At 42.9% G+C, this 27820-nt stretch overlaps 1 protein-coding gene and 1 long non-coding RNA gene across 5 annotated transcripts in view; one reads left to right on the plus strand and one right to left on the minus strand.

Moving 5' to 3' along the window:
* The window catches only part of GOLGB1 (golgin B1), a 41393-nt gene extending 13573 nt beyond the window's left edge, over positions 1 to 27820 (plus strand). For 2 of the 4 annotated variants that reach the window (XM_015615962.3, XM_015615961.3), the window contains exons 7-23: positions 159 to 272; positions 1945 to 2335; positions 2997 to 3088; positions 3398 to 3494; positions 6684 to 6757; positions 8393 to 8480; positions 9236 to 9303; positions 10223 to 15081; positions 15876 to 17826; positions 19251 to 19429; positions 20637 to 20802; positions 21913 to 22044; positions 23001 to 23159; positions 23295 to 23392; positions 24055 to 24189; positions 25713 to 25818; positions 26187 to 26321. In XM_015615962.3, the coding sequence (XP_015471448.1) occupies positions 159 to 272; positions 1945 to 2335; positions 2997 to 3088; positions 3398 to 3494; positions 6684 to 6757; positions 8393 to 8480; positions 9236 to 9303; positions 10223 to 15081; positions 15876 to 17826; positions 19251 to 19429; positions 20637 to 20802; positions 21913 to 22044; positions 23001 to 23159; positions 23295 to 23392; positions 24055 to 24189; positions 25713 to 25818; positions 26187 to 26321 (8844 nt within the window). Of the gene's footprint in view, positions 1 to 158; positions 273 to 1944; positions 2336 to 2996; positions 3089 to 3397; positions 3495 to 6683; positions 6758 to 8392; positions 8481 to 9235; positions 9304 to 10222; positions 15082 to 15875; positions 17827 to 19250; positions 19430 to 20636; positions 20803 to 21912; positions 22045 to 23000; positions 23160 to 23294; positions 23393 to 24054; positions 24190 to 25712; positions 25819 to 26186 lie in introns of all 4 variants that reach the window. The other 2 variants (XM_015615960.2, XM_033511518.1) reach the window with 2 other exon arrangements.
* LOC109022389 lies at positions 8227 to 10287 on the minus strand. Its single transcript, XR_002001270.2, has 3 exons — positions 10206 to 10287; positions 8905 to 9024; positions 8227 to 8474 (listed from the first exon to the last, which is right to left on the minus strand). It is a non-coding gene; the product is annotated as an uncharacterized LOC109022389 (long non-coding RNA).

The raw sequence follows: 27820 nt of genomic DNA on the forward strand, positions 1-27820 counted from the left end.
CCTACAGCACCAGGGCTCCAGAATAGGTGTCAACAAAAATGAATTAATTCAGGCTATCAAAGTAGCTGTGTTACAAAAATGAGGTGTGTCAATGAAACCTGGGAATCTAAACTTACATTGGTCTCCCCAGTGCTGGAATAGCTTTGTCTCTCTCACAGAACCTGCACACACTCCAGAGAAAGCTTGAGGAGCAGGAAGCAGCTCTCTTAGGACGAACTCAGGTGGTGGAACTGCTGCAGCAGGAGTTACACACTGCTGAAAAACAAAACCAGGTACCTGGTCTGCCTTTTATTGCTTCATTCTGTGTGTGTGTGGGGTGGATGGGGCCTTTGTCATAACTCAGAAGTTACCAGAGTAGGTTTTTTTGGCACCACTTTTCCATCATAAAATCAGCTGGGCCCACCCTCCCTGGTTCAGGTGTTAGACCTGCAGGTCTGTGTGCACTGCTTACAGCAGGTACAGCCAGGCAGTGGGGTGCTGCAGCTGCCAGCTCCAGTGATCCAGGTTCTGGGCAGGTGGAGAGGGTCTAAATCTATCCATACCCATACTGCTGACTGTAGCTTGAAAGCCAAATATACAAACTTTGCCAAAAGCAGAAATGCCTAACACAGTGCTGCTGAAGCCTTAGTGTTTCTGAACTGCAGGGTCCAGGCCAGTCAGAGTAGAAGCACCTATTCTTTGGTCTGTTATGCTGAGAACTTGTTTATATGGTGACACAACTTGTGGAGTGGGATTGGCTCTTGCTTCATCAGTTTGGAATGTGAAGAGGATGAGATCAAGTCTGTGCATATGTGACTATATAGATATGTGCTTCTTGAGACTTGAGGATTAAGGACACAACCTCTTAGAAGGTTGGTTTGCATATAGAGAATGAGTGTAATTTTTGTTTTTCCAATATCTGAACTTCTGAAAAATTTCCATCCCTTTAAAAGAGATTTACACTGAATTAGTCTTGTATTTGTAGGTCACATGATCTCCAGCCAGTCTAATGCTGAACCTCACTTTGATAATTTTTACACACTTGTGCCCCACGCATTTTCTTTTGTTCTGTGTCCCAGCCAGGCATAATGATGGGTCCTCTTACTACTGTGAAGAGGTAAAGAACCTCAGTGGGCTGACTTGTGCTCACTAGTGCTACTCAGTGCATTGCAGGGTGTGCCATGGAATGGTGGCATGGATATCTTCATGACATGGTTGTTGGGCTCCCTTGGCTTCTCCTCAGTGTCTTTAACTTCCCTCATACATTCGGTGGTCTGAAGGAGACCTGGTATAGCTACAAACTTGAGGCCATGTGGCAAAAGCCTACCCATAAAATAAAAGGAGCTCTTCATCAGATTCCTTCTGAAATTAGCTATGCAGACCATCCACAGTTCCAGGAGAAAGAAGTTTGACAACAGGAGTTTGGGCAAGTGTAAGGTCTGCTTCTGACTTCTGGTCACCTTAAATCTCTGGTCAGTGTTGACCAGAGCCTTCTGAGATCTTTCTTAAAGCAGTGGGTACTGTGTGGAGCCCTCTGTTATCTCCAGATTCATATTTCAGCATTCTTCTTTCACATACACACTTTATTTTTTTTTAATTCTGCTCTGCAATTGTTGAGTTCTCCCTCATTTGTTGTAACTCTTCCTCCCCTTTTTGGGAAGTTTACTTTCTTCTAAAAGAGTATTCCTGGCCACTCTTCTATTGCTTCTTTACTCTAAATTCCCCTTCTCTAAATCAAGACTTACCTTTTCTTTACCACAACAGCAAGCATTGCTTTCTTGCAATTTCCAAATAGTGTGGCAGTTTCTTTCTAACAAATTTAAATTTCTGACGTGTGTTTCCTCCTTTCTGCTACTCGGGTATTTTTAGAGGATTTAATGAAAACCTTAAAATATAATTCAGTACTTTGTTTTATCAGGTATTTAACTATTTGAGAGAGAAATGAATTTCTGTATCATTTTACAGACACTCCTAGATCAGTGCCAGAAGATGGAAGTGGAACTAAGCTCCATGAGGGACGCCCTAGATGCGGAGAGACGGGGGTCTCGGGATCTCAGGGAGAAGATGGAGCTGTCTTCCCATCGCTTGCAGGAGGAGGTGCAGTGTCTCTCAGAACAGCTGGAGGAGGCAAGAAGAGCACAAACTGAACTGGAGGTGAAGTATAAAGACCTGGAACAGGAACACAGGCTGGAGGTGGAAGAGAAAAACCGGCTGCTCAGTTGTCTTACAGTGGCTGAACAAGAGCTGCGGTGTGGCCGTGCTGTCCTTGGAGCTGAGAAGGAGCAGCTGCAACAGGACTTTGGCCAGCTCTTGGTGCCATCTGTGGTACATGGAGCTGCAGCACACAGACCCCTGGGTGAGCAAGCATGGCAGTTAGGTGGAGCAGGTTCTCAGGAGCCCAGGTATCACTGGGCTGCCTTCTTTTTGGCTTTGTTTTTTATAACAGCTCATAAGAATGGCTTGATGTAACAATTCCTAATTTTACAGGACATAGGAGTGGTGGTGGTATCTCAAACTAAGGGGGTCTAGTTTGATCCCACCATGCTGTTTCTGACAGCTGCAAGAGGAGCAGAAGTGTGGGGCAGCATATATGGTGCTTTGCTTGTGTACTGTCCCAGGCTCTTGTCTTTTGGGATTTAGGGATTTCTTGAGCTGGATGTATTTTTTAGTTGATTATGTTGATTTGCCGGATTTTTTTCAGTCAGCTTACATAAGTCCTTTTTAGATGTGCCATGTTCTTCACAGTCTGAATTTCTACTGAAATTATAAGTAAAACAACCAAGAAAAGCAAAAGTTATCATTTTCCCCATAGACCTGTGTTAGAAATAATGATATTGATCTTGCCTCAAGCTCTTATTTCAAGTTTATTTTCTTCCAGCTTCTTTGTGGCCCAAAGCTGAAGCAGTGACTAAGAGATAAGGGATTTGGTAAACTACAGTGCATGAGTGCAAAATGGACTTAGTTTGGCAAAAAAGACAAGAACAGACCTTAACTCCCCTTTTTTTCCCCTCTTTCAGTTGAACTTCTGCAGAAATGTGAAGAATTTGTTTGCTGTCAGGATGAGCTGAAATCCCAGCCACAAGTGCAACTCTCTGAACTGGAGCAGCAGGTTTGGTATTTTCAAATTATTCTCATTAATTTTTCTGGTATATTGAGGAACTGAAGCCAAATTAAATGTCTGTAATTCCTTTTTTTTTTATCATGGATTGCTTGAGAAAGGCTTTTATTCGTTCTCTCATCTGATGGGCAGGCATTTTATGACTACAGAAGCTTGGAAAGAAGTAGAAGTCAATTCGAGTAACTTAAAAGTTGTCAATTGATTTTTTTTAAAAAAAAGTTAACCAAGTGATCAAAGACTAATTTGTATTTATAAATGGTATTAAAATTTATCTTTCTCCTCTCCATCCTGTTTAAACAGGATGAATCAACTTCACAGGAAAAAACAGTAGATCAGCAAGACCAGAATGAGACTTCATTCCTACCCACAGAAAACTTGGAAAGACAGAAGGCAGCAGGTCGTACGATTACCTTACCTATTTTAATATTCTTAATATACTTAAGAATCATTCTAGAAATAGTTTCTACAAAATAAGATATAGCTGAAGGGGTAGCTTTCCCCAGTACAAAATGCTGACCATCTGCAGGGGGTACTTTGGGGGGCAGGAGGTATTTTTGATAACTTTTGCTGAAACAGTAAGGCATATGCCACATATAAAAAACCCCAGACAATTACATTGGTTTTGAGTGTCTGGTCATGTAGACTGGTAGCAGCTCTGTCAGAATTACACTATAAAACAATGGATTCCCTCACGTGTTTACTTTAGGTTCTGGTGCACTATGACAGTAGTCTGTCTTGATTTCTGAGAAACAGATTAGTTTTGCTTCCTGTCATTCAAAGATAGAACCTCTTTGTAAAAATCATGGTGAGGGAATAATCCTCAATAAACCAGGTTCCTACTGTCCTAGAACATCATCTTTCTGGTTTTTGTTCTAAGATTGCAGAGATGCAGGTCTTTAATGAACTTCAAGACATTGTTTAGAGTCACAGTATGGTTTGGGATGGAAGGAACTCATAAAGACCAGCTGGTCCATCCCCCCTGCCATGAGCAGTGACATCCTTCAGCAGGTCAGGTTGCTGAGAGCCCCATCCAGCTTGACCTTGAACATGTCCAGTATAGGGCAACTGGTAGCTCTGGGCAATCCAGAGAGAAGCAGCCCTCTTGAAACTGCAATAAGGCCTTGAAGAAGCCTTTCTTTTCCAGACTGAACAACCACAAGTCTCTCAGCCTCTCTTCATGGGAGATATGTTCCAGCCCTCTGATCATTTTTGTGGTTTCTTCTGGACTCACTCCAGCAGATCCACATCTGTCTTGTACACGGGAACCCCAGAACAGGACACAGTGCTCTAAGTGAGGTTTCACAAAAGCAGAGAAGTCTTGGAGAATTGTCTCCCTCAGCCTGCTGCCCACACCTCTTTTGGTGCAGCCCTGGATATGATTGGCTTTCTGGGCTGCAGGCACACGTTGCCAGCTCCTGTCCAATTTTTAGATCACCAGAATCCCAAAGTCTTCCTCTGTAGCCTGTTTTCAATGCGTTCACCCCGCAGTCCGTGCTGGTACTGGGGATTGCACCAGCCCAGGTGTAGGGCCTTGCACTTGGCCTTATTAAGCCTTGCTCTGCAGAAGGGCTGAATGGCTGCATTCCTCAAGCTGGTCCAGGTCCCCTCTGGATGGCATCACATCGCCCCAGCACAATCAGCCAGGTGTCATCCGCAGGTGTGCCATGGGTGCAGCCACCCAGCTGTCTCTGCCAGCAGCTAGGACACGAAATTGTACCAGTCCCAGGAAGGACTTGTGCAGGACCTGGTTCCCACTTGGATGCTGAGCCATTGACTGCAATTCTTTGCTCACTGCCGTGCAGCCAGTCCCTTGCCTCACCTGACAGCCCACCTGTCAAACCCACATCTTGGCAGTTTAGTAGCAAGGGTGTTGAGGAGACCGTATCAAAAGCCTGACAGAAATCCAGCTTTCAGCCTGGTTCCGTGCCCCAAGCTACAATTGAGTACATCCAAAATGCACCTGGAAAACTTTAATCAGCTTTCTTAAAAAGCAGCTCCTCCTTCTACTGAAAGGAATTCCACCTGAAAAATGCAGTGACTCCGAGCTTCGCTGTCATGTTATGTAAAACATCTTTCCCAATGCATGTTTAGCTGCATGTTAACTTCAAAACAAGCTTTTGTTTTTGTAATTCTGTTTCCAGTGGGTGTGTTGAACACTTGATTACTCACTTTTTTTTGGATCTTGAACACTGGGAGATGTAATTTCTTTTTAAAAACTACCAAAATATTAAATGAAACATAAAAAATGGTTTACGTCTGCTATATAGTTTCTAAATACTTTGTTACTCCTTTTTGTGCCATGAATTTGTCAGTCTTAATTAAAGTGGGATGCCTAAAACTGCCCACTGTAATCCATTCCTAACTTGGATAGAGTGAATTAAGGATTTATAGATAGTTAGCTTATATTTTGCAATTTCTGACGCTTTTCAAGCAGACCTTAACAAATTCCTTCAAATTCCAAGCTATTTGAAATATAAAGACTCTTGAAATCCTTGTATAGTCTTCACTTCCATGGGTTTAGCAGTGCATTAGACCAGAACCTCTGTAACTCTCTTTAGATCTGTATGGATTCCTTGAACTTTTCTTGAGGCAGCTCTTTGAGTGATTGAAGGTCTCTCCTCCTGCTACGTGAGGGAACGTTGTGTGAGGCTTTCCCTGGTTCAGTTGGTGGAAAGACCACAGTATAGTGTATATTATCACAGGAAACACAAAATGCCTTCCAATTGTTAGAATTCACAAAACATTAATTTGAGCTTCCTCAACTTCCACAATACTTAGCAAAGACAGTTTTGTATAATCAATTGTACGTAGAAAGTGTTTCAAGGAGTACAGAAGAAAACTTTGTACTGTATGTTGATGGTATGTGTGTTCTCTCTGCATGCTCAGAATTGAAAAGTACAGAATTCATACCCCTAAGAGAACTGTTTAACTTGGTCCTGAGTTTTATTTTATATATTTATTTATATTTATTTTATTATTTATATTTATTAACCTATTTTTCATACCGTCATTACTAGTTAACATGTTCACAAAATGGGGCCTGCTTTTTAATGCTTCTAAGTCGGTGTTTCTGGGGAAGACACAGTATTTGTTGCTTTTTTGACTCCTGCATTAAAAAGCTGAGGCATCACCTGATACATTAATTACAACTGAGATTATTTACAGAATGTATTTTTCTTGTACATTTATAACAATTTCTCATTTTATTTTTTCCAAATGAAATTTGAAACTATTTGCTACAATAGTTCTTTCTTTCCTCTCCTTTATAAAAATGTTTCTTAACACTAGAATCTCTATTACCTTCTTTCAGTATGTTTGTATGACAACAATTGTGCTTTTCTAAAAGCTGCTTAAATCAGCATGTTGGTTGTGTGGTTGCCTCTAAAGAAAGGCAACCCACAATATCCCATGACAGTGTTATGTATCTCCACTACATAAATTCTGTTATTATGTTAAATATAATTTATGTTATAAATTCTGTGAAAAGCCATGTGTCCTTTCTTGAAAGCTCCTGCAAGGATATCCTGTCGCTGTCTAAAGCAAAGTCTTAAGTTTCAAAAAAATTTTTTGTGTTTGAATGTTTCAGAAATGCCACATTTACAGCTTGTTCTCCAGGAATCTCAGCAAGAAGCTGTGTTGGTCACAGAAGATGCAGAACAGGTAATGATTAAGCAGCTGAAATAAGCTAAAACTAAAATAGGTCAAGGACTGGCCTTAGAACAGCTAAGCTGTCATCGTCTTTTTTATCAATCCTCTTTTGAGGGTTATTATTAACTGGATTAATGGTGAAAGACAGAAATAGCTTCCAAATACAGCTTGCACTGTGTTTGTAACAAAGTGTTTCCCTTTGCCGGCTGTGTGGGTTTCTTGTGTCCTTCATCCACCCAATCCACATTTGTGCTATTTTCTGCCTGTTGTGTGTCAGATTTTCAGCAGAACTAATCTGAGACAGGTCTCTGGAAATAAAATTCCAAAGGCTCAGCTGTCACTATATAAAAGATGCCTTTCAAACCAGCCCTGTCCACTCCCATGGCCCTGATGGGCACCTGGCTGACTGGGGGAGCTCCTTGAGTGGGATACAGGTGGGCACTGTCCTTGTGCTACTCCACTGTGTCCAGCTGCAGGTCCAAGTGCAGTCAGGTTCTTGTTGAGAAGAATGCAGGATGAGGAACCTGCTGCTTGGCTGTAAGCTCAGCATGGTGGGGAGATGACAGCCTCTGTGTATCTGTACCGAGAGTTTGCTGTGGAACCGACTGTTAGCTTAGAGCAGGGTCTGGCTTTTTGCAGACTGCTCTACTGGCCCATCCTGTCCAAAAGGGGACAGTTAATGCTGTGTTTTATCTAATACATTCCTCTCTATTAGAGGGTTTGTATATTACTGTGAAGTATTAAGGTAAAAGTTGATACTTGGAACTGGAGAAACATTTTGAGTCATTGATCCTGCTTGAGGCAGACCCGTACCTTCCAACCCCCGCAGTCAAGCTGTGAGCTGGTGGATCAGTGGGAACACACACACACCTGCATGCACAGTCTTTTCAAGGGCAGATACAAGCATTTGGACTATTTGCTACTGCTCCTTTATAGACAGTGGAATAAACAGGTTCTTTAGCACATGACTCACGTGGAACAAGGTGAATGTTGAAAATGGGTCAATGAAAACAACCCTGGAATTGTCCATTTCAATATCCTCATTATAAAAAGAGTCCAGCTAAATAGCTTACATCTGAGTTTTTACACTTGGACAGCTGTCATTTGGGCACCTGGCCCATGGCTTTAGGCCAAGTAATGTAGTTACCCAAACCCAGGTTAAGGCATCTAGCAGTTCAAAGGTTCTTGTGGTGTTATTGGTTTGTTTATGTGATAGTGCCTAGCATAACTTTATTGAGAAAACTCCAGATTTTTTATCTGCTGGAGCAGTGAGGCATAGACTGACAGACACATGACTTCTCAGCTTCTCTGCTTGGGTGGTCAGTGAAAGGTTATGATACTGTAGTTAGTCCCTTTGAAATAGTGAAGATGGAAGAGAAATCATCTCAACATGGGGAGGAAGTTATTTGAATCCTTGCATTCATTGATATGTTAATCTGCTGAGATAAGTCTTAGTCTATTGCTTAACATCAAAACCAATCTCTCTTTTTCATTACTTATTTATTTTCATTAGGCTTAAGAGTTGTGTCCAAACTTGGGACTGATAGGTTTTACTTAGAGCTTGGCAGAGCAGTAGACTGCTGAGAGAGCTGTCTTCTCATACCAGGATCCTGGCTCAAAGCTCAGTGTTTTTTCTTCAACCCACAGAATAAGAATATTGGTGCTGAGGCAAAATTGCAAGACTTGTGGACTATGGAAGCTCCAGCCTCTTCTGTAGACTGCTTTTCTTCTGCAGGTGAGGACACAGAATAAGGCATGTGACAAGAAAATTTCTCAAATGGAAATTTGAGAAGTTTCAGGGACAAATCTTAAGATGATTTAGAAGGAGGAACTCTGAGGTCAGAATATAAGGATGATAATCTGCAGAATGCAGGAAAGATTTACATAAGGTAGAGGAGAACATTCTTATGTGGGATGGGTAGGATATACTAGAAGAGAAGAAAAAATGGTTGCTAAGGTTAGAAAGAGAGAAGGGGTTTGAAGGAGTGTGTTTGTAGATGCAAAGACTAATGTGTAAGCACAGAAGAGAATTAAGATAAAATGAAGATCTGTATGTTTCTCTACAAGCCACTAAATTTCTTTTTGTGTCTGGAATTAGTTCTCCCCTACATCCTACATGAAAAAAAAAACAAAACAAAACAATCAAACCAATCTATTACCTGGTTCTCTTGTCTCTTTGCTCTTCATCCTTCTGCAGGGGTCAGAAGTTCTGTGTGCAGGTGGTGCCAGCATGCAGCAAACACAGAGCCATGTTACAGCTTCAGGGTCTGAACTGCTGGCTGGGGTTAAACCACAGCAGAATTGTCTGTGCACTGTATAGTCTCAAACTCTGGGTTGTTTTCTTCTGTGCTTAGTTTGCTGCCTTTTTTTTTTGTTTTTTGTTTTTTGTCCTTCCTCACCTTCTACAGAAGCTCCAGTCCCTTCACTTACCTGCTGACTTTACCTGCAGGTTGTTACACTGATGTTGACAAGTGTACTTTTCCTTACTAGGTATGTCAGGAGAGCTGGTGAATTCTGAAATGCAGAAGCCTGTTGGTGATACTTTCGTGCTCTCTGAGGTATAAATGTAGTCTAAAATCCTTTTGGTCTCAGTATTGTATTCATTTGCAGCTGTGAAAACTTTAATTTCGTTTAGGAGCCCCCAAGACTTTATTTAACCTCCTGTGACTTAAAGTGGTTGTTTCATTATGACAGCAGTCTTTTTAAGAGCACCTCTCCTATAATGGTTCCTCATAAATTGTTTCTGCCCTCCAAACTGATGAACAGCTTTTACAGTGCAGTGTGTTGGCTTACTGGTGGGCTGTTGATCCAAGCTTACTGGGGAGGATTTGTGACTGTTTTTCTTTTGTAATCTCTTTTGGGGGATGGGAAGAAACCTTATGATAGTTATTTTGAAAAAGCTGAGTACTTTGTTCCAGGTACTTTGTCTAGTACTTTCACTTTGGACACAGATTGGAATATAGGCTTCTATCCTGCTTCTTTATCATGTTAAATGGACAGATTGAATAGGGGACTAAACCTCCTTATTCAAAGACTATGAATAGGAAGCCACAGAAATGTGCCTGGTTTAGCACACTAGAGGGCTTGTGAGAATCACAAGAGAACTTAAACAATTCAGAGTCGTACTATCTTGTAATCATGAGAGAAGAGGGAAAAAAGGAATAGGAAGTTGCCCATATGGTCTGATCCTAAAGTCAGAATCTTTCATGCTGTAACTTCAGAAACTGAAATTAGCAGAAGTGATCTGGGAAGTCACAGAATCACTGAATAGCAGGGGTTGGAAGGGACTTCTGGACATCCCCTAGTCCACCCCCCACTGCCAAGACAGAGTTCCCCTGTTATTAGCAAGGCTTCTGTTTATTGCAGAAGCCAGCTTGAGAAAGCTACAACTACTACAAAATGTGGAAAGCAGATACTTCCAAAAGTGGCCCTTTCACAAGATTCAAAGGAAAAATGATACCTGCTATTTCCTTTCAGGCAAGAACAGATGGCTTTACCAATGGAAGCAAGCAGTTCACTGAGGACAGTTATCCACCTGGAAATCTAGAAGATATTGCTGCAGAGAAACAGAAAGAGCTGTCAGTTTTGCTGCTGGAACTGAAAGAAGCCCAAGAAGAAATAACTTTTCTGAAAAGCCAGCTCGGGGGCCCCAGTGGCCAAACTTGTACAGTCAGCCAAGCAGAAGCTAACCAGCTGGAAGAGAATTCACAGGTACAGTGTGGAATCAGTCTCCAAGAAGAGCCTCTGGGAAGCCCTGGCACTTCTCAATCTCAAGAACTGATTAAGTTACAAAACCAAATTACAGAATTGCAAATAATTCTGCAGAAATCAGAAGAATCCTTTAGGAAAGAACTAGGAGAAAAATGTGCAGAAATAAATAGGCTAAACCACTTGGCTGAGGAATACAGAAAAAAAAGAGAGGATCCCAACAGTACATTTTGTGTTTTGACTGAAGAACAAGATCAGCTCTTGTGTCAGGTGAAAGAATTTTCTACCATAACAGAACTGAAGGAGCAGGTGAAGCAACTGGAGGAAGAACTAGCTCTTTCAGAAAAACAGAGACTGTCAGACAGTCAAAACAGTCTTCTAAGAGAGCAAATCCAGAGCCTTAAAAATGAATTTAAATCCAAGGATATAAAAATTGAAGCTTTGCAAAGGGACTTGGATAAAGCACAGCTTCAGCTTTCTGACCAGGACATGCAACTAAAGGATCTGAGAAGCCAGGTTGAGACAAAGGAATGTGAAGTACTTGGTCTAGGACAACTTTTGAGGAAGAGTACAGCAGAGATGGAAGAGCTTTCCCACAAGTTAGCCTTAAAGGGACACGAGGCAGGAAGCCTAGAACAGCTTGTTGCTGAGCACACCAGGTCTATAGAGAGCCTGCAACAAGCCTTGCTGGAAAAGGACCAACAGATGGCAGAGATCAGTGTCAGCATGTCTGAGAAAATAGTCCTGCTGAATGAAGAGAAATTTTCTCTAGGAAATGAGCTGAAGAGTCTTAAGGAGCAGACAAGTCTGTTATTAAAAGCCCAAGAAGAAAAAGAACAGAACATTGGAGCAAAAGATACATGTCTGAAATGTGAGGCATCCGAACAGCAGAATGAGACAGAAGCAGTGAGTAAAGAAAATGAGGAATTAGTAAGTCAAGTTGAAGTTCTGAGAAAAGAAAACGAGCAAGTGAAGCGGAAGCTGCAAGCAGCCCTTGTGAACAGGAAGGAGCTTCTGAAGAAGGTAACCAGATTGGAGAATGAATTAGAACAGCTGAGTAGAGAACAAAAGTCAGAAACCTCAGTGGGTCAGGCAGCTGCAGGGGAAGAAAACATGAGAAGCATGATCACCAAAGAAATGAGTCTTGAGAACCAGCCCAACGAGGACTATCTAATTCAGCTGCTTTCCGAAAAGGAATCTGAGTTGCAGAGCGTCCGTAAGGATAAAGAAACCACTGAAGCACGACTGCAGGCAGTGATGGAGGAAATGAGGCAAAGCTTGCAATGTAAGGCAAACACTGTTTCAATTAAAGATGAAATCATGGAGCACCAGACAATTCCTGACAAAGTAGCTGAAACCAATGAAAGCCCAAATGATGATGAAGAAAATGAAAAACATAGTTCAGCAGGTACAAATCTGGAAGAAAAACAAAAGTCTGCTCTTAAAGAAAGGATTTCAGTTCTTGAACAAGAAAAAGAACAACTTCAAAAAAAACTTCAAGAAGCTCTGGTATCTCGCAAAGACTCTATAAAAAAGGCTCAGGAAAAAGACAGGCATCACAGAGAACAACTGAAACAGCAGAAAGATGATTACAACATCCTGCAAGAACAATTTGATCAGCAAAGCAAAGAGAAGGACAGCATCCAGGCTCAGCTCAGGCAACTCCAAGAACAGAAAGGATCAGCAGAGAGTGTTTTTGGGAGTCAAGGTAGGTTGGATTCTTCATGTATGGAAGCAGAAGATACAACAAATAACAAGCTTGTACAAATTTCAGCTGTTTCTGAGGATGGGTTGAAAAAACACCTTGACAAATTACAGACAGAGAAAGAGAAATTGGATTGTAATGTCAGCCATATGCAAAGGGAACTTGCTCACAAATCAGAATTAATCATTGGTTTGCAACAGCACATAGCACAGTTGTCTGTAGAGATAGCAGAGCTAAAGAGAACCTCTGACCAAGCTGAAGCTAAGGGAGCAAGTCTTCAGACAGAATTGGAGGAGAGTCAAGGAAAAATTTCTGGAGTGGCCAGTCTGGAAGACTTGAAAATCCTTGTGCATCAAAAGGATGAAGAAATTGAATTTCTTAACCAGCAGTTAAAGGAGAAAAGTGAAGCTCTCAATAATGTGCAGGCACAACTGCTGGAGAAAGAGGACTCGGTCAAAAGACTGCGAAGTCAGGTGGAAGCTCAGGCTCAGGTGCATGAGGAACAAAGCAAGCGACTACAAACAGAGATGCTTGAAATTCAGGAGAAGCAAGAGAACAGTGCAGAAGCAGCTAAACAGAAGAATCAAATGCAGAGGAAGTTGCAAGCCGCACTTATCTCTAGAAAAGAGGCACTAAAGGAGAGCAAATCTCTAAAAGAAGAGCTGGCTAATGCTAAAACTACTATTGACAATCTTTCCGTCAAACTGACAAATATGGAAAGCCAAATATGTGGCCATGTTAAAGAAACAGATACCTTAACAGAAAACTTAGCCTGCCTCACTGGAGAGCGAGAAAAACTTGCTGCAGAAATTGATAAACTACTTAGAGAAAATCAGAATCTTGATGGATGCTATAAAAACCTTACACTTACTTTGGACAGAGTTGTTCTAGAGAAGGAGAAGCTGGAGAATGAGGTGGAATCATTGAAGAGCTTTCAAGCCACTGAGAGTTCTGAGTGGCAGGAAAAGTACAAGGAGCTTCAGGGAGAATATGAAACTCTGCTGCAGTCATATGAGAATGTGAGTAATGAGGCTGAGCGAATTCAGCGTGTGTTGGAAACTGTTAGGCAGGAAAAGCAGGAAGTTTGCATTCAGCTAAAAAGGGCTGAAGCAAAAAAAGAGGAAACAGATAAGCAGCTACAGGAAGCTGGACGGGAAATTGATGAAATGAAGGAGAAAATGAGGAAATTTGCAAAATCAAAGCAACAAAAGATCCTGGAACTAGAAGAGGAGAATGAGAAGCTTAGAACAGAGATGCATTTTACAGATGAAGAGCTACAGAGGACTGGAGAGAGCTTTACAAACACTAGCCTGAAAGAAGATCTGGAATGCTCTAGGAGGGAGTGCCAGTCTCTTTCTACTGAGCTTGAGACAGTAAAGGCTGAAAAGGAGTCTCTTAATCAAGAGATCCTGGAGTTGAAGTGCCTTTTGCAGTTAACAGAATCTAAGCTGAAGGAAAGCAGAGAACTTGTAGACAAGTATGTCACTCAGCAGACAACGGAGGGAGAAACGAATGAGGCAGTTGCCACATCATCACCAGTGGAAAGGTGTGAAAATCAAGTGGATGTAACTGTTAGACCAGAGCCTCCTGCTGCAGAACTGGAACAAGAGGCATTTGAAAGCGATAGGCCTTGTGAGGATCCTGGGATCTACAGACGGGAAATAGCTGAGCTCACCAAACGAATCACAGAGCTAGAAGATAATAGAAGGGCTTCAGAGCAACAGCTGGGTGACATCCACAGGTGTGTTGAGACTTTAGCAGGTGAGAAAAGGATTTTGGAGCACCAAATGGAAGAGAAAGTCCAGGAAGTGAATGATCTGCAGGCTACAGTAGCAAAGATGGAGCAAATGGTCCAGAAAGCCGAAGATGACCTGGTCAGAATGACAGCACTGAAGGATGCTCTAGAGGCTGAAAAGGATGACTTGGAAGAAAGGCTCATGAATCAGCTGGCAGAACTTAATGGAAGCATTGGAAACTATCAGCAAGATGCAACAGACTTCCAAATCAAAAATGATCAACTGAAACATGAGCTTCAGAGTTTGCAGAGAATGATGCATGAACTAGAGGAGGAGAAAAGTCAGATGGCAAAGGAGAAAAGGAAAGCAAGTTCAGAAAAGCAAAAGGAATTTGTAGAAAAGCTAAAATACAATTGGAGAGGAGAAAGCAGCACACATATAAAGGAGCTTCAAGAACTGCTGAAACAGAAACAGCAGGAGATTAAGCAGCTGCAGAAGGACTGTATTAAAAGCCAGGAAAAGAACAGTAGTTTAGAGAGAACTGTTAAAGCTCTGGAATTTCTGCAGAGTGAGACTCAGAAAGAGGTAGAAGCAGCCAAAGAAACTTCAGCTAAGGCAGTTGAAGACACCAAGAAAGCCCAGGCAGAGCTTGCTCTCTGCAGAGTAGTGTTGGATGACACTCAGAGTGAGGCAGCAAGGGTTCTAGCTGAGAGTATCAAAGTCAAAGAAGAGTTGCAAGCAAACAAAGAGAAAATTCAAATTCAAATGAAGAAAAAGGATGAGGACTTTGAGAGAAGACTGGAACAGGAAAAAGACAAGCACTCAAAGGAGATCAAAAACATGGAAGAAAAGCTGGCAACATTGCAGAGGGAGAAAGACCATATTGAAACAACAGTTGGTGATCTGCAAGACTCCTTGAAGACAAAGGATCAAGAAGCCAAGCAACTGGAAGGCAATCTAAACAAAACACTAGCCCAGCTTGCAGCCTTCACCAGGAGCATGTCTTCCCTTCAGGACGATAGGGATAGAGTGATAGATGAATCAAAAACATGGGAGAAGAAATTCACTGAAACTATTCAAAAGAAGGAAGAAGAAATACGTTCGAAAGAGGAAGCTTGTGCTGCACTAAAGGACCAGGTGAAACACTTGACTATGCGTGTGGAAGAACTCCAGACTCATATATCCAGGTAAATAAGCTGTGGCAGGGGAGGTTTATCAGGAAAAAGTTACTCTGTTATCTGCACAAGGATACAGGTGATCACTCTGGAATAGTGCTTCTTCATGTCATTGGGATACCTGTGTTAAATCTGGTCTCTGTGACAAGCACTCACCATCTGATTACTGTCCAGAGTCTTTCAAGTTTCAGATTAATTCAAGCTTCTTTTGCATGGAATTTTTTGCACTGGGAGGTCAGGAGAGCATTGGGATACAGAGTTCCATCCCCAAAAAAATTTTATGGGGAAGATGGAGCTGTGGAAACCTATCAAAATGTGTATACATCTGTGTGTTTCCAAGATTCAAAACTAAACCCTTCTTACATGAGTAAAATTGTTTTATAAAGTTTCTATGCTGTATCTTTGCATGCTGAAGCATGAAATGGACATCAAAGGTATCAGAACAGCAATTTCATTGTGGGGTGGCATGGGGCTGTTTTTATTGTTAGCTACAATGGATGAGAGAAGTAATGTAATGACAAGGAGGTGGTAACATTTGGTGTTTCAGTGCCTTCATTTCTTTCAGTGTTGACATGAACAACTTTAAAAGAATCCATTCCCCTGGAACCACCCCCTTCAGGCAGTAGTACAGTCAGAGCTTTAAAACATATCTTGAACTTCAAATTGAGAGATATTTCCAACTTGCTTTCTTTAAGTAAAATAAGCTCTGTGGCTTTTCTAAATTAATATAAGAACAGTGTTAGTGGGGGTTCAGATACTGAGATACTTCTGTGGATATTTGATCAACTTTATCTTTCTGTTTTCAGGCTGGAATGCAACAAGAAGGACTGGGAGGCTGACTGCAGGAAGGAGATTCAGCATCATCAAAAGACATGTGAAATGTTGCAGGAGGAAAAAAGAAAGCTTTTGACTCAGCTTGAGGGGTCTCAGGAACTGTACAGCAAGTCTCAGAATGAACAGCAGGAACTGGAGTCAGTAATCAGCAGCCTGAGAGACCAGCTTGCTGACTTACAGAATTCCTTCACCAAATGTGAGCTGGCCAGGAAAGAGCTGGGGACTGTGGTCAAGCAACAAGAGACCAGTATCCAGAATTTTAAACTCAACTGTCAACAGCTTGAAGCTGATCTGCAGGCTTCCAAGGATCTGACAAATAAGCTGCATGAAGAAACCAGTGCCAAAGATCAAAAGATCATGAGTTTGCTGTCTGCCAAAGAAGATGCAGTGATGTCTGCTTTAGCTGCATTACAGCAGCAGCATTCTGAAGAGATGAAAGAGTTGGAGTGTAGGCTAAGTAAGGAGGAAGAAGAAAGAAAAGCCTTGGAAAATGAGAAGAACAAATTTCTTGACAAACTCAATCATCTCACTGAAAAGATGAAGATAAGCACAGAAGAAAGTAAGCAGCAGAAGGCACAACTGGACTCCTTCACCAAGTCCATGTCATCTCTGCAGGACGACCGAGACCGCATACTGAGGGACTACAAGCAGCTTGAGGAACGCCATCTTGTTATAATCTTGGAAAAAGACCAGCTAATTCAAGAGGCTGCTGCTGAAAACAACAAGCTCAAGGAAGAAATGAGAAGTTTCCATAGCCAGATGGATGACCTTAACTCTGATAATGCCAAGCTGAATGCAGAGTTGGTGCGGTACAGAGAAGACCTTAACCAAGTGATTTCAATAAAAGACTCCCAACAGAAGCAGCTTTTCAAAATACAGCTTCAGCGGATCCAGACTCTGGAAAATGAGAAGGCAACCATAGAAACACTGCTGAAAGAGTCTGAGCATACTCAGGATGATCTCAGGAAGGGCATGGAAGCCTTAAGAGAAGATAAAGTCACTATGTCTCAGGAGATTGAAACTCTTATGTCGTCTCTGTCCCAGGTGCAGAGTGAGATGGCAGCATTACATGAAGGGAGTCCCATCGTGGAGTGTCGAGCAGAACTGAAGACTCGAGAGGAAGAGATACAAGAACTGAAGCATGAGCTTTCCCTCTCCCAGCAAAGAATAACAGAACTTGAGGGGGAGCTAGAATGTGTTCAAAGGGATGCAGTCAAGAGAGTGGGAGAGGCTGAGGACAGGCTTCGGAAGGAATTGAAGCACCTGCATCATGATGCAGGAATAATGAGGAATGAAACTGAGACAGCAGAAGAGAGAGTAGCAGAGTTGGCACGGGACTTGATGGAAATGGAACAGAAATTGCTTGCAGTCACAGATGAAAACAAAGATCTCAGAGCTCAAATTCAGTCTTTTGGGAGGTCCATGAGCTCTCTTCAGGATAGCCGAGACCAGGCCAATGAAGAGCTTCATGTTTTGAAACAGAAATATTCTGCAGACTTACAGGAACAAAAGAGTCTAGTGCAGAACCTTCAGAAACAGATGGCTCAGCTACAAGAGGAGAAATGTTCCACTGCCAGGGACCGAGATACAGCGAGGTCTGAGCTGACAGAACTGCAGAAAGCTGTTAATGAAAGAGGTCTCTTGGCCCAGATTGAGAAACTTAATCAGCAGCTCAGAGCTAAAGATGATGAGCTTCTCCGCTTGTCTTTGGAATTGGAAGGCTCTTCTAACCAAGTCAAATCTTTCTCCAAGGCTATGGCAAGCCTGCAGAATGACCGAGACCGTCTGCTGAATGAATTGGACAAAGCACGGAAGATTGAAGAAGTGAAACAACGAGCAGAAGGGAACGCTTCCATCACTTCTTCAGAAGTGCAGAATCTGAAGAAGGCACTGGCCTCCTTGCAGAGTGACAGAGACAGAGTAGTAAGTCCATGTTCTCTCTTCCTTGTCTTACTTAAAGCACCACAGGTTTGGATCTTCAAGTCTTAAAATTCAGCACACTTAGATCTGGTAATTGCAGTGTGGCGCATAGATCATTGTCTTCACAAAATCACAACAGTTTTGATTCAAAGGGTCTTCTGGAGATCTTCTAGAGATCTTCTAGTTGAACCCCCCTGCACAAACAAGGCTGGCTGGGATACATTGCTCTGTACAATGTCCTGTTGGATTTTGAACATCTCCATTGGTAAATACTCCACAGCTTCTCTGGCCAACCTGTTTTTTCATGTATCTGGAAATGGTTTCTAGAATTAGTTGCCCCCTCACTTTCCCGGGGATGGAGATGACCAGACTGCAGGTTCACAGTTCTTCTTTCTTGCCCTTCTTGTAGGTAGGGATGACATTTGTTTTCTTCTAGTCTTCAGGAACCTCTTGGGTCACCATGACCTTTCAAAGGTAACGGAGTTGCCTCCTAATGACCTTAGCATTTGTGGGCATGCTCCATCAGACCCCATGGATCTGGTATGGGCCATCTATATTATTTTCTCTGGCATGGAGGCTGTGATTTCATTGTTAACTTCCTGGGGTGGTTTCTCTGTCAGCTTGGTTTAAAATATGAAATCATGGAAATAAGGTCCCTGGTAACTTGCTGAGTTCACATCTGTGTCAGTTCATTTGATTTACCGTGGATTTCTAAAAGAGACTAGAACAAAGGCTTGAGTTTCTTCCTCCTCTTGGTAGCTAGTTTTCAAGGCAGGCACAAGATATTGCAGATTCCTTTTGACATCCTGGCCTGCACACTGAGTGTGTCTGTGTTTGTATAGTCTCTGGCACAGTGCAGCCCAGCAAGGTCAGGAGTTCTCATTGCTGGTCAGAAGACAGACTTTGACAGTTTTGTCTCACTGCCACTCATTAAACACTGTCCCATGTTCAGAGTCAGCCGTGTCTTCAAACACAATTGCAGTGATGCATGTATAGCAACAACTTATTTCTAATTACAGCCTGACTGGAATTGGAGAGCCAAAAAGATTTTACTTAGCAGTTTCCTGGTTTGCAGTAAATACCAACTTCAGGACTTACGCTTAACCAGCTTCTTCTGTGTCAGTTTTCCTCTGAATAAGATAATTAATATTGTGGCCTGGAGTCTTTTTGTTAATGTATGTCACATCCTCATGGGAGGGCTCAAAACTCACTGCCCTCATTAACAATAGAATCGTCTGAGGAGTGTTTTTCTGAGCAGTTTTTAGTACACTGCTGTATTTGATGATTCAGTTTCTAGTTCCTCTGTCATCTGAGTGTGACCTTTTTTGCCTCCAGAAAGCACAGTGAGAAGTGTTCTCAAACAGTTCTAAGCAATAAACCTGTTGCTTGATCAGCTGTCACACACTGATGCTTCTCTTTAATTCCAGGTAAGAGAGCTGGAGAATCTGCAGCAGCAATACATCCTGGTTGGGGTGGAAGCTGCTGAGAATTCTCGCTTAAAAGCGCAACTACAGCAGTGGGAGCAAGAGGTGGACAAACAGGTCCGTCTGCAAGAAGAACTGAAGCAAGAAGGAGCTGTGTACCAGCAGGAGCTCCAGCAGCTCAGGTGAACTGTCTGTCTGCTCCCTGCCTTGGCGAGGTTGCAAATGTTTCTTTCTCTCCAAGAGCAGTTGGAGGCAGAGGTGGAGGGAATGCTGAGAACCTCAGCCTGGACTGTACCAGGTAACACTGAGGCACTTTGCCCTGATCAGGAGAGGGCACATGTTTCTCTTGTCCAGCTTCTGCCTCAGAATTACAGCTCAGCAGCTTGGATGTCAATGCCTGTGTGAAATAGAGCAATGACCTTTTAGTTTTTATTTCCTTCATCCAGTGATGGTCAGTGTCATCTGTTGGAGAGGAAACTGAGGCTTTGTTTTGGAGCCTATGTGTATGTTCACAGTACTCTCCATTCCAGGCTGCTGCTGAATACCCTTTATTATCCCACTGATATTATAGTTCAGGACTGTCTAATCCTTTATTTCACTTGCTTTATGTCTTCCAGGTTTTTTTAAACTGTAATTCAAGTCTAGTAAAATTGTCTTCTCCAACTGTACTAAAAGTAGTCAGAAAAATATTCTGTGTTCTGAAAGGGGGGGGATTATGCTTTCAGGTATTTCAGAAATTCATTTAAGAATGCCTGAGGCTCGAATGAAAAGGGTGGTATTTTCTTTCTGGAAAGGTCTATGGCTTATCTTTGTCCAGAGTGATATAAAAACTTGTAGTTCTCTCCCTTCCCCCTGCCCCCAATCTGACCCTCAAATTAACACTTCAGATCTTGTGAGGTTTGAAGCATCTTACAAATTTTATTTATCCTGACAAACGAACAGGAGGTTTATTTCCCGTGTAACTTTTATACTGTACATGAGGTGATGGCCTCAGCGGGATCAGATGGGATCAGTGCTGTTGCTCTGGTGCACGTATGACCATGCAGAGAAATTATTATGGGGACAAGTGGCATTTCCAGAGACTTCCTTGACAAAACTCTGTACAGTGAGATCAAAACAATGTCCAGGAACACAAGAAGTGTGAAAAAGTCACCCTAGGACAGCATGGAACAATCCAAAGGGTTCAACGAAATACAGAAAACTTCCTTAAACCTCTTTTTAAGGTTCCTGTACTTAAGTGGGTGGTTTTGGCTTGGCTTGCTTATAAAACTTCATTTCTAGCATGAGGTGATGATTGAATCATCCTTGGCTCATTCTTAGCTGGATACCTGGACATCATAAGTGATACTAGTAACTTCCTTGTAATTTCCCTTGTTTTCTGCTGGGCAGACAGGAGAAGACCACCTGGGAAAAGCAGAGCAGTAGCATGAAGGAGCAGTACCTGATGGCCATAGCAGAGAAGGATAAGCAGCTGAGCCATTTACAAAGGATCACACAGGAAATGAGGCTGCCATTCAGCAAGTCTCAGACTGTAGAGGAACAGCACCAAAGCAAGGTGGGTGGAAAGATAAAGATTCTTGACTGGAAATGTGAAGATTGAAACTCAGCCAGAAGAGCGTGTGTTGCCTGTGTCCAGCTCCTACAGACTGCAGTGTTGGATATGGTTGTGAGGCCTCTGAAGATAATACCAACAGTCTAACTTGCATCACTGGAAGTTGTAGAAATTGTGGCATACCCTTAAGTGTTCTTCCTTAAGTTCCTGGTTTCCAATGTTTCAAGAAAAAGGGTAAAAGAGAGAGGGCTTCCTAGGCATCTTGGGTCCTTTGGAGCAGCATGGAACTTCTCAGGTGTGTCTTCTGGCTGTTTTAGAATTGACCTCTTGCACTGTCTTTAAATCTAAGATTTTCTGTCTTAGTTCTCATTTTAATGTCGCATCTTCATTTTTAAGTTTTCTATTGAATTTTTCTTACTGCTTTTACTGTAACAGGGCTCTACAATTCTGGTTCAAGCCCAGAGAGGCTGAGGCTTGAACACTGCACCTTCTCTCTTATTCCCCCTGTATACAGTCCTAAAAGTGGAGTGGAATATGTTCGGTATTTTACTTATCTAGGAAAGGCTGCATGCACAGTGCAGTGCATCAGAGCCAAGGGAGAACTCTCCCACCCATATCTGCAATGTTCCAGTGGTTTATGTCAGTGGAGGGGGTATCAAATCTCCCTTATCCCTGTGATAAATTTGTGCATATATGCAAAGAAAAAGCTTGAACAATGTTCGTGTGATGCTTTCCAGGAGGATTCTTCAGTGCTGGCCTTTTGGTCTTTCTTGATTAGAGCAGTGTGGACATTGCTGTAGGTTTTTGTTTGTTTTTTCTTTTCTCATTCATGGGCCTTTTTAACTTCTTCCTGTGTTGTAAACAGCTTTAAGACAACTTTTGAGCAGGACCCATCATATGTGCAAGTTTGGTTATTTTTCCTAACTGTCTGTATTTTCAGATGGCTTTTGGGATATCTCTGTTTATTCCCCATTTGCTCTTTTGCCTGAGCAGATCAAGTTGCAGGTCTAGGATTAATGTTGGATTTGACCTTGGAATACTGAACAGAGCTGACAAACACAAGAGCGAGTTGTCACATGTGCAGTGTATTTTTCATTGCTCTTTCCTTGGCAGATTTCTCCAGAAGTCCTGAAAGGGGACTTTTCAAGTCTAGAAACAGAGATGAAACACCTCCAGGCCCAGCTAAGTGATAGTCTGAAAGAACTACACCAGAAGGAGCTCAGAATTCAGCAGTTAAACAGCAAGGTACTGATCCATATCTTATATTTACTTGCAGTCAGGGATGAGGAATGTGGGGAGGGTTAGGCTGGAATAGGGCTCAGGAAGCAGGAATTAATCTGTCCTTGCAGGCATTCAATGAAGTAGCACAAAATCCGAAATACATCTCTCAAAAAAGCAGTGTTAGAATCCCCTGGATGGAATCAGAGCTGCTGAACAGGGCTTGCACAGCACCAGAGCCCATCCTCCATGTCCCACACTGCTCTCCCCCGTGAGCAGCTGGGGTCAGAGCATTGGAGACAGAAGCCATGAGTGGGACATGTTCTGCTGGACCAGAAGGATCTGCAGGTCCCAGGCAGATCCCATCCAGCAGGTTCAGTGACAGGCTCTGAATCAGCAGCTTTTCTGCCACTGTAGTTTAGTGCCCTTTCTCCCAGGTGACAAAGGGAGAAAGGGGGAGGGAAGAGGGCAGGGGAGGAAAGAAAGAGGTGAGAGAAGGGAAGGAGGGGGGAGGGAAGATAGATGGAGGGGAGAGTGGGGTAAAGAAGTTCGATGGGGAGAGATGAAGACCAGACAAAGGGACCAGAGAGTGAGACCATATGAAGAAAGTTGTTTACAGGTTCCATGTCTGTTGCTGAGAGCACTTTCTAACCTGCTTTCTGGGAGTTCATTGATCTTCAGAAGGAGAGTTGTGTTCAAGGAGAAAGTGAGAATATAAAATCATAATTAACTGATGATATTTCTGAAAGGTTTAGGTCAATATCAGCACTTTAAAAATCTTGTTCTGGACATGTAGTATTCTGTACATCTCTTTGATGTTTTGAGACTTTTGTTCCAGAAGTCTTTGCTACAAGCTGTTCTTGGAGATTGTCACTGGTCTTTGGACCTTAGTGATTTTCAAGAGAATTCTTATCCTCAGACAGAGAGCAATTTTGCTTTCACAAAACCAATTTCTTTGCTTACCAATTGTGTTCTTTTCTCAGTTATCTCAGGTCTTTGAGGAGAAAAATGCCCTCTCCCTCCAGCTCCGTGGGAGCAGTCGGAGCATCTGCGAGAGCCATCAGCACTACAGTGAGGTCCTGAACCGCTGCCTGGTGCTTGAGAGGCAGCTCCAGGAGCTGCAGGCTGCAGATAAGAGTATGGTAAGGGGGTTTGGGCCTGGTGCACAGCAGGGAAAAGCTCATTTCAAGTGGCTCTGCAAACTGTCCAGCATTGTAGCGGCTCTGAGTTCTCTTCAGTGGAAGTGCAGGCTGCAGTGCATTCCTGTGTTCTTTCAGGAGCTGTATGCGACAGATGCTGCTCCAGGAGCACCCCAAGAAAAGAATGAACTGCAGAGAGGCACTTACACACCTGAACTGCAGGAGCTGCAGCTGAGGTAAAGAAAATCTGAGAAAACAGGGACGAGGATGTTGGTCCTGATGAAGGCCTTGAGGGTGGTGATGAGCCTGTTGCTTTTACTCTATACCAGTGTGTTGGGAAAACTCAGTCCCACTAGGATCCTGTGGTCTTGGAGGAACGTTTGTATGCACTTAGTAGCTGTCATTAATTATCTCTTTGGATTACGGATTCAAAAAAACACAAGGACAACATGCAGCAGCAATGCCAGCCAGAACAGCATCTTGGATCTGGTGGGCTGCATCCTCAGTAGCTGCTGAAAGATCTGCTCCAATGGTCCTGGTCTCAAGGTTGTAGCCTGAGAGTGTGTCTGGAATTGAGATGTAGCACAGGATTCCTTGTAACCTTCCGAAACTAAGATCTAGCACATGATTCCTCAAACCCTTTCAGAATAATTTTCAGATGGTAGAGCCATGATGACAGAGCCAAGGAACTCCTTCTTGATGTGAAACAGAAGCTTCAAGAGATTTATCTTCTCTCATGTTCTCCAAATAGTTTAAACATAGTAAAGATGACTAAGCCTCGTGTGTGAGCTGGGAGGTAATTTGTGTCTGTTCACACACTACATCAGTGAATACAATAGAAACACAATAGTCCATGAATGAGGCTTCTTTTAGCATATACTGTGTTATTTTCTGACAGGTTGTCTGAGACAGAACATTTACACAGCAGCACAAAGCAGGATATGAAGTATTTGGAGGACCAGCTGGAGGAGGAACGGGACCGTCGTCTTGCTGCAGAGGAGGAGCTTTTTGCAGCACAGGATCAGATCAGGAGGTGAGGCAGCCTGAGCAAACAAACACTACCACCATAGAAGGGTGGTGGTTCTAGCTCTGTTTCTCATTTGCACTTCATCACATCCTTCTGTCAAATGGCACTGGGGGCACAGAGACAGCTGCTGTGAAAGGTTGATGTTGGAAGGGGCTTCCAAAGACCATCTGTCCTAACCCTGTGCTCAGCCTAGAGCCAGTTGCCCAGGACCATGTTCAGATGGCTGTTGATTATCTCCAAGGAGAAAGACTCCACAACCTCTCGGGGCAACTGGCATGGTGCTCAGTCACTCTTACTGTAAAAAAAGTGTTTCCTGGAGTTCAGGAAATGCAGTTCCTTCAGTTGTAGGCAGATAGAATGAGACAAATTATTAGACATGAAGAGAAGTTCTGTCTAGAAATTAGATGCCAACTTTCTCAATTTGTTAAATGAACTACAGGAAAATATAATTTGGAGACTGAGAATTGGGTGCAGGCCAAAGAGGATCTTCCAGGGGATTTGTCTCCTCAGTCAGCACCTGTCTGTCATACATGAAACAGTTTTAACTTGAAGAATGTCACTCATTTTTAATGTATTGCCAATTAAGATAAACTTTTCATTAATTTGGTTATTGAGAAGCAATTAAATACTTAAATACTTGTGTCCACCTTTCCCAGGCTTACCTTCAGCCTAGACCTCTCTCCTGTCCTGTCCCCAGTGTCCAGCAGTGGGGTCTGCACTGCACAGGACTTTGTGTCTCTCAGGGCACTGCACAGATGCCCTGAGAGTCAGCAGAGCAAAGGCAGCTGACCTGGACTAGATGTTGGGGCTGGGATTAGTTTGCAGTGAGCAGCAGGTTCAAAATGCTTGATTCTCTTCTTTGACTATGTAGGGGGTTTTAGCATGTGGGCTGATTATAGGCACTGGTGCTGTGCATTTCCTGGTAGTTAAAAAACTGGAGTTACAGACTAGTGAAGTCTTTTACATGAAAACAGTGCCTTTCTTCTGACACACTTGCTGATTCAGCCAAAAAATAATGGTCTGTTTAGAAGAATTCTGGATGAAGTTCCCTGGTAATTGCTACACAATTTGGACAACTGAAGCTCCTTCTGGCATTAAAGTCCATAAAAGCCTCCTGCAGCTGATCTCACCAATGAATGGGAGCCCCAGGATGTGACTGCAGCCTCTGTCACTAAAAAATAAGAAGAACCAGCCCTATTGCAGCCAGAGCTGACTTCCAAAATAATTTAACAGAATTTGAAACATACAGGTGTATCATCTGCCCTGGCTTCTTTTAAGTCACACTATAAAATTTCACTTGAAAGGAGTAAGAACTCCTGCTAGTTGGGTCACCCTGTTCTTTTCTCAGTGTGAGCTCAGGAGGCATGACACCTATACAAATGGAACCAGCTCTTGGCAAGTGAAGCCAGGGCTTGCTTGCAGGGGCTGATTCATTTTTTGAGAAGTACCATCTTTCCTAAGCTTAATTACAGTGTTGATTTGGGCATCATAATAAGAAACTGATTTTAATTTCACATTTGTTGTGGCAGGTTGCAGTCAAGTGAGTGGACATCTTCCTTAAGTGCCAGCATTGATATGACTCCAGGTTATGAGCAGTCCTTGCTGATCGACTCCATGGATAATAATTCCAGCAGAGTAAGAATTTAACATTCATAGCTGTCAATTATGTGAGCCTCACTTGATTTGAGAAACTGTGAACCTACAGCAGTTAAATTCCTCTGTAGCCACACAAAAATTGGTTGGGGACTGTGTAGTTTTTCTGCTTTTGCCATGCTGAAAATAAAATTGGATGGGACTGGTTCCTGGCCAACCTGCAGAGAGCAGGGGAAGGAGAATATTTCACAAGGATTGCCCTAGTGTTAGAGTCTGACAGTGGAATGATTTGGGGAAGGTTTATGCTCATTAGCTTGAACAAACTTATCTCCATAGTCTGGAGAGCTGTGGCTGAAGGCAGCTGGGGACAGCCATTCCTTGTGGTGACTGCTGTCCCTTTACTCTTTCAGACTTGGAGTACTCTTGGACTACGCCGCCTGTTCCGCTCTCTCTCCCGCTCCCGGACCCACTTGCCTGTGCTAGTGGCCACGTATCTGCTTGCTCTCCATGTGCTGCTCTTCCTGTGCTTTACAGGCCACCTGTGAACAGGAGTGACAGCCTTTTCTCGAGCCTCAGCCCTGTGCATGCCAAGGGCCTGCATGCCCACTTGTCCCAGCTGCCCTTTCCCAAGCCAACCCTGAAGCAACAGCTGTGCCCAGCACCGGGTGCTGCTGTCAGGGTCAGTGCTGGTGCTGGGGAGCTGCTCCCAGGAAATCTGCCCTTCCCTCAGCACTTCTACTTGAGTGGTTCATTTTCTGAGCCAGGGTTGTGCTGCAAAGCCTCAGGGACAGCATCTGTTCCTGTACCTGGAAGGAGTACCACTCATTTTAGATAGTATTGTGCTGCAGTAGGAATAAGAAAAATACTCTTGAGTTGCTGCAGTACTTCAGCTCTTCTAAAACTGCACAATCTTCCCCCTCTTAGGCTGAATCCATGAATGGGGTTGGGGAAACACTGTAGCTGGATGTAAAATAATTGCCTTCCCTTTCTTCTACCCCTTAGATTTGCTCCATGGCTTAGAGCTGTCTGACATACATATCCTAAAGAAGTTACAGGCACTTTAAGGAATGTGAATCTTAAAATCATGTTTCCTGCTCAGTTACATCTCCTGTTGAAGAAGGGCCAAACTTAGTACATCTGGCCTCGGTGAGCATTCCATTTAAAATCAATCATATGTCTGCCCTGACAAGCCTGTAAAATAAGGCCAGTAATTTAGTTATTTAAAATGAATAGGAAACATGAAGCTTTTTAGCTCTTAAGTTAAAAACCCTCCTATTTATAGCATTTGTGCACCTTTCATGATGGAAAGTGCTGCCTTACCTCTAGATTTATAGCAGCCCTGCTCCTGCCTTCTCATTCACTAAACACTCATCATGAGACTGAACCTGCACAGGCTGTGTTGAAGAGGTCCATAATGTGCTGTGTGGGCCCAAAGCAAAGGCAGAAACTCCAGAAATAAACTCTCTCCCCTATGCTGAGGAAGGAGCCAGAGTTCTGAAACCTTCTGCTGTAGAATGCTGGTGCTGGTGTTTGGCCATATTTGGACCCAAATCAAATTATGCAAATGGACTGGATCTTTTAGGATATATGGAAATACGGATATATTTCCATCTGTTTTCTAAAAACCTCCTGAATTTGAGACAGCCCTCTTCCAAAAGGAGAATGTTGAATGCAAAGGAAGTTCCAGTTGTGTTCACTGTCAGATCCCGAGTGGTCATTTCATCCAGAGTACTGGCCAGGAGAATCATATCTGCCTCTTAGTAGAGCATTAACAGTCACATTTTTCCCATGGGAAAGAGGTAAAGCTTGTGAACTAAGCTGCTGTGTGCAGAAAGGCTGGTTGAGGATGGATTAATTTCACTGGTAGCTAAACCAGCTGGATCTCTGGCAGGTCCAGAGCACTGTATATCCTCTACTGCACTGTCCACGATGAGCAGTGTGAACTTCCTCTAACTATGTCAAATTCAGTGACCAAATAGTTTGTCTATAGCTTTCTGGGGTATGAGCTCCTGTATGTATAATAAAGTTTATTTTTCAGATGGAA

The sequence above is a fragment of the Parus major genome, unplaced genomic scaffold (genome assembly GCF_001522545.3).
Source record: "Parus major isolate Abel unplaced genomic scaffold, Parus_major1.1 Scaffold305, whole genome shotgun sequence".
NCBI lineage: Eukaryota > Metazoa > Chordata > Aves > Passeriformes > Paridae > Parus > Parus major.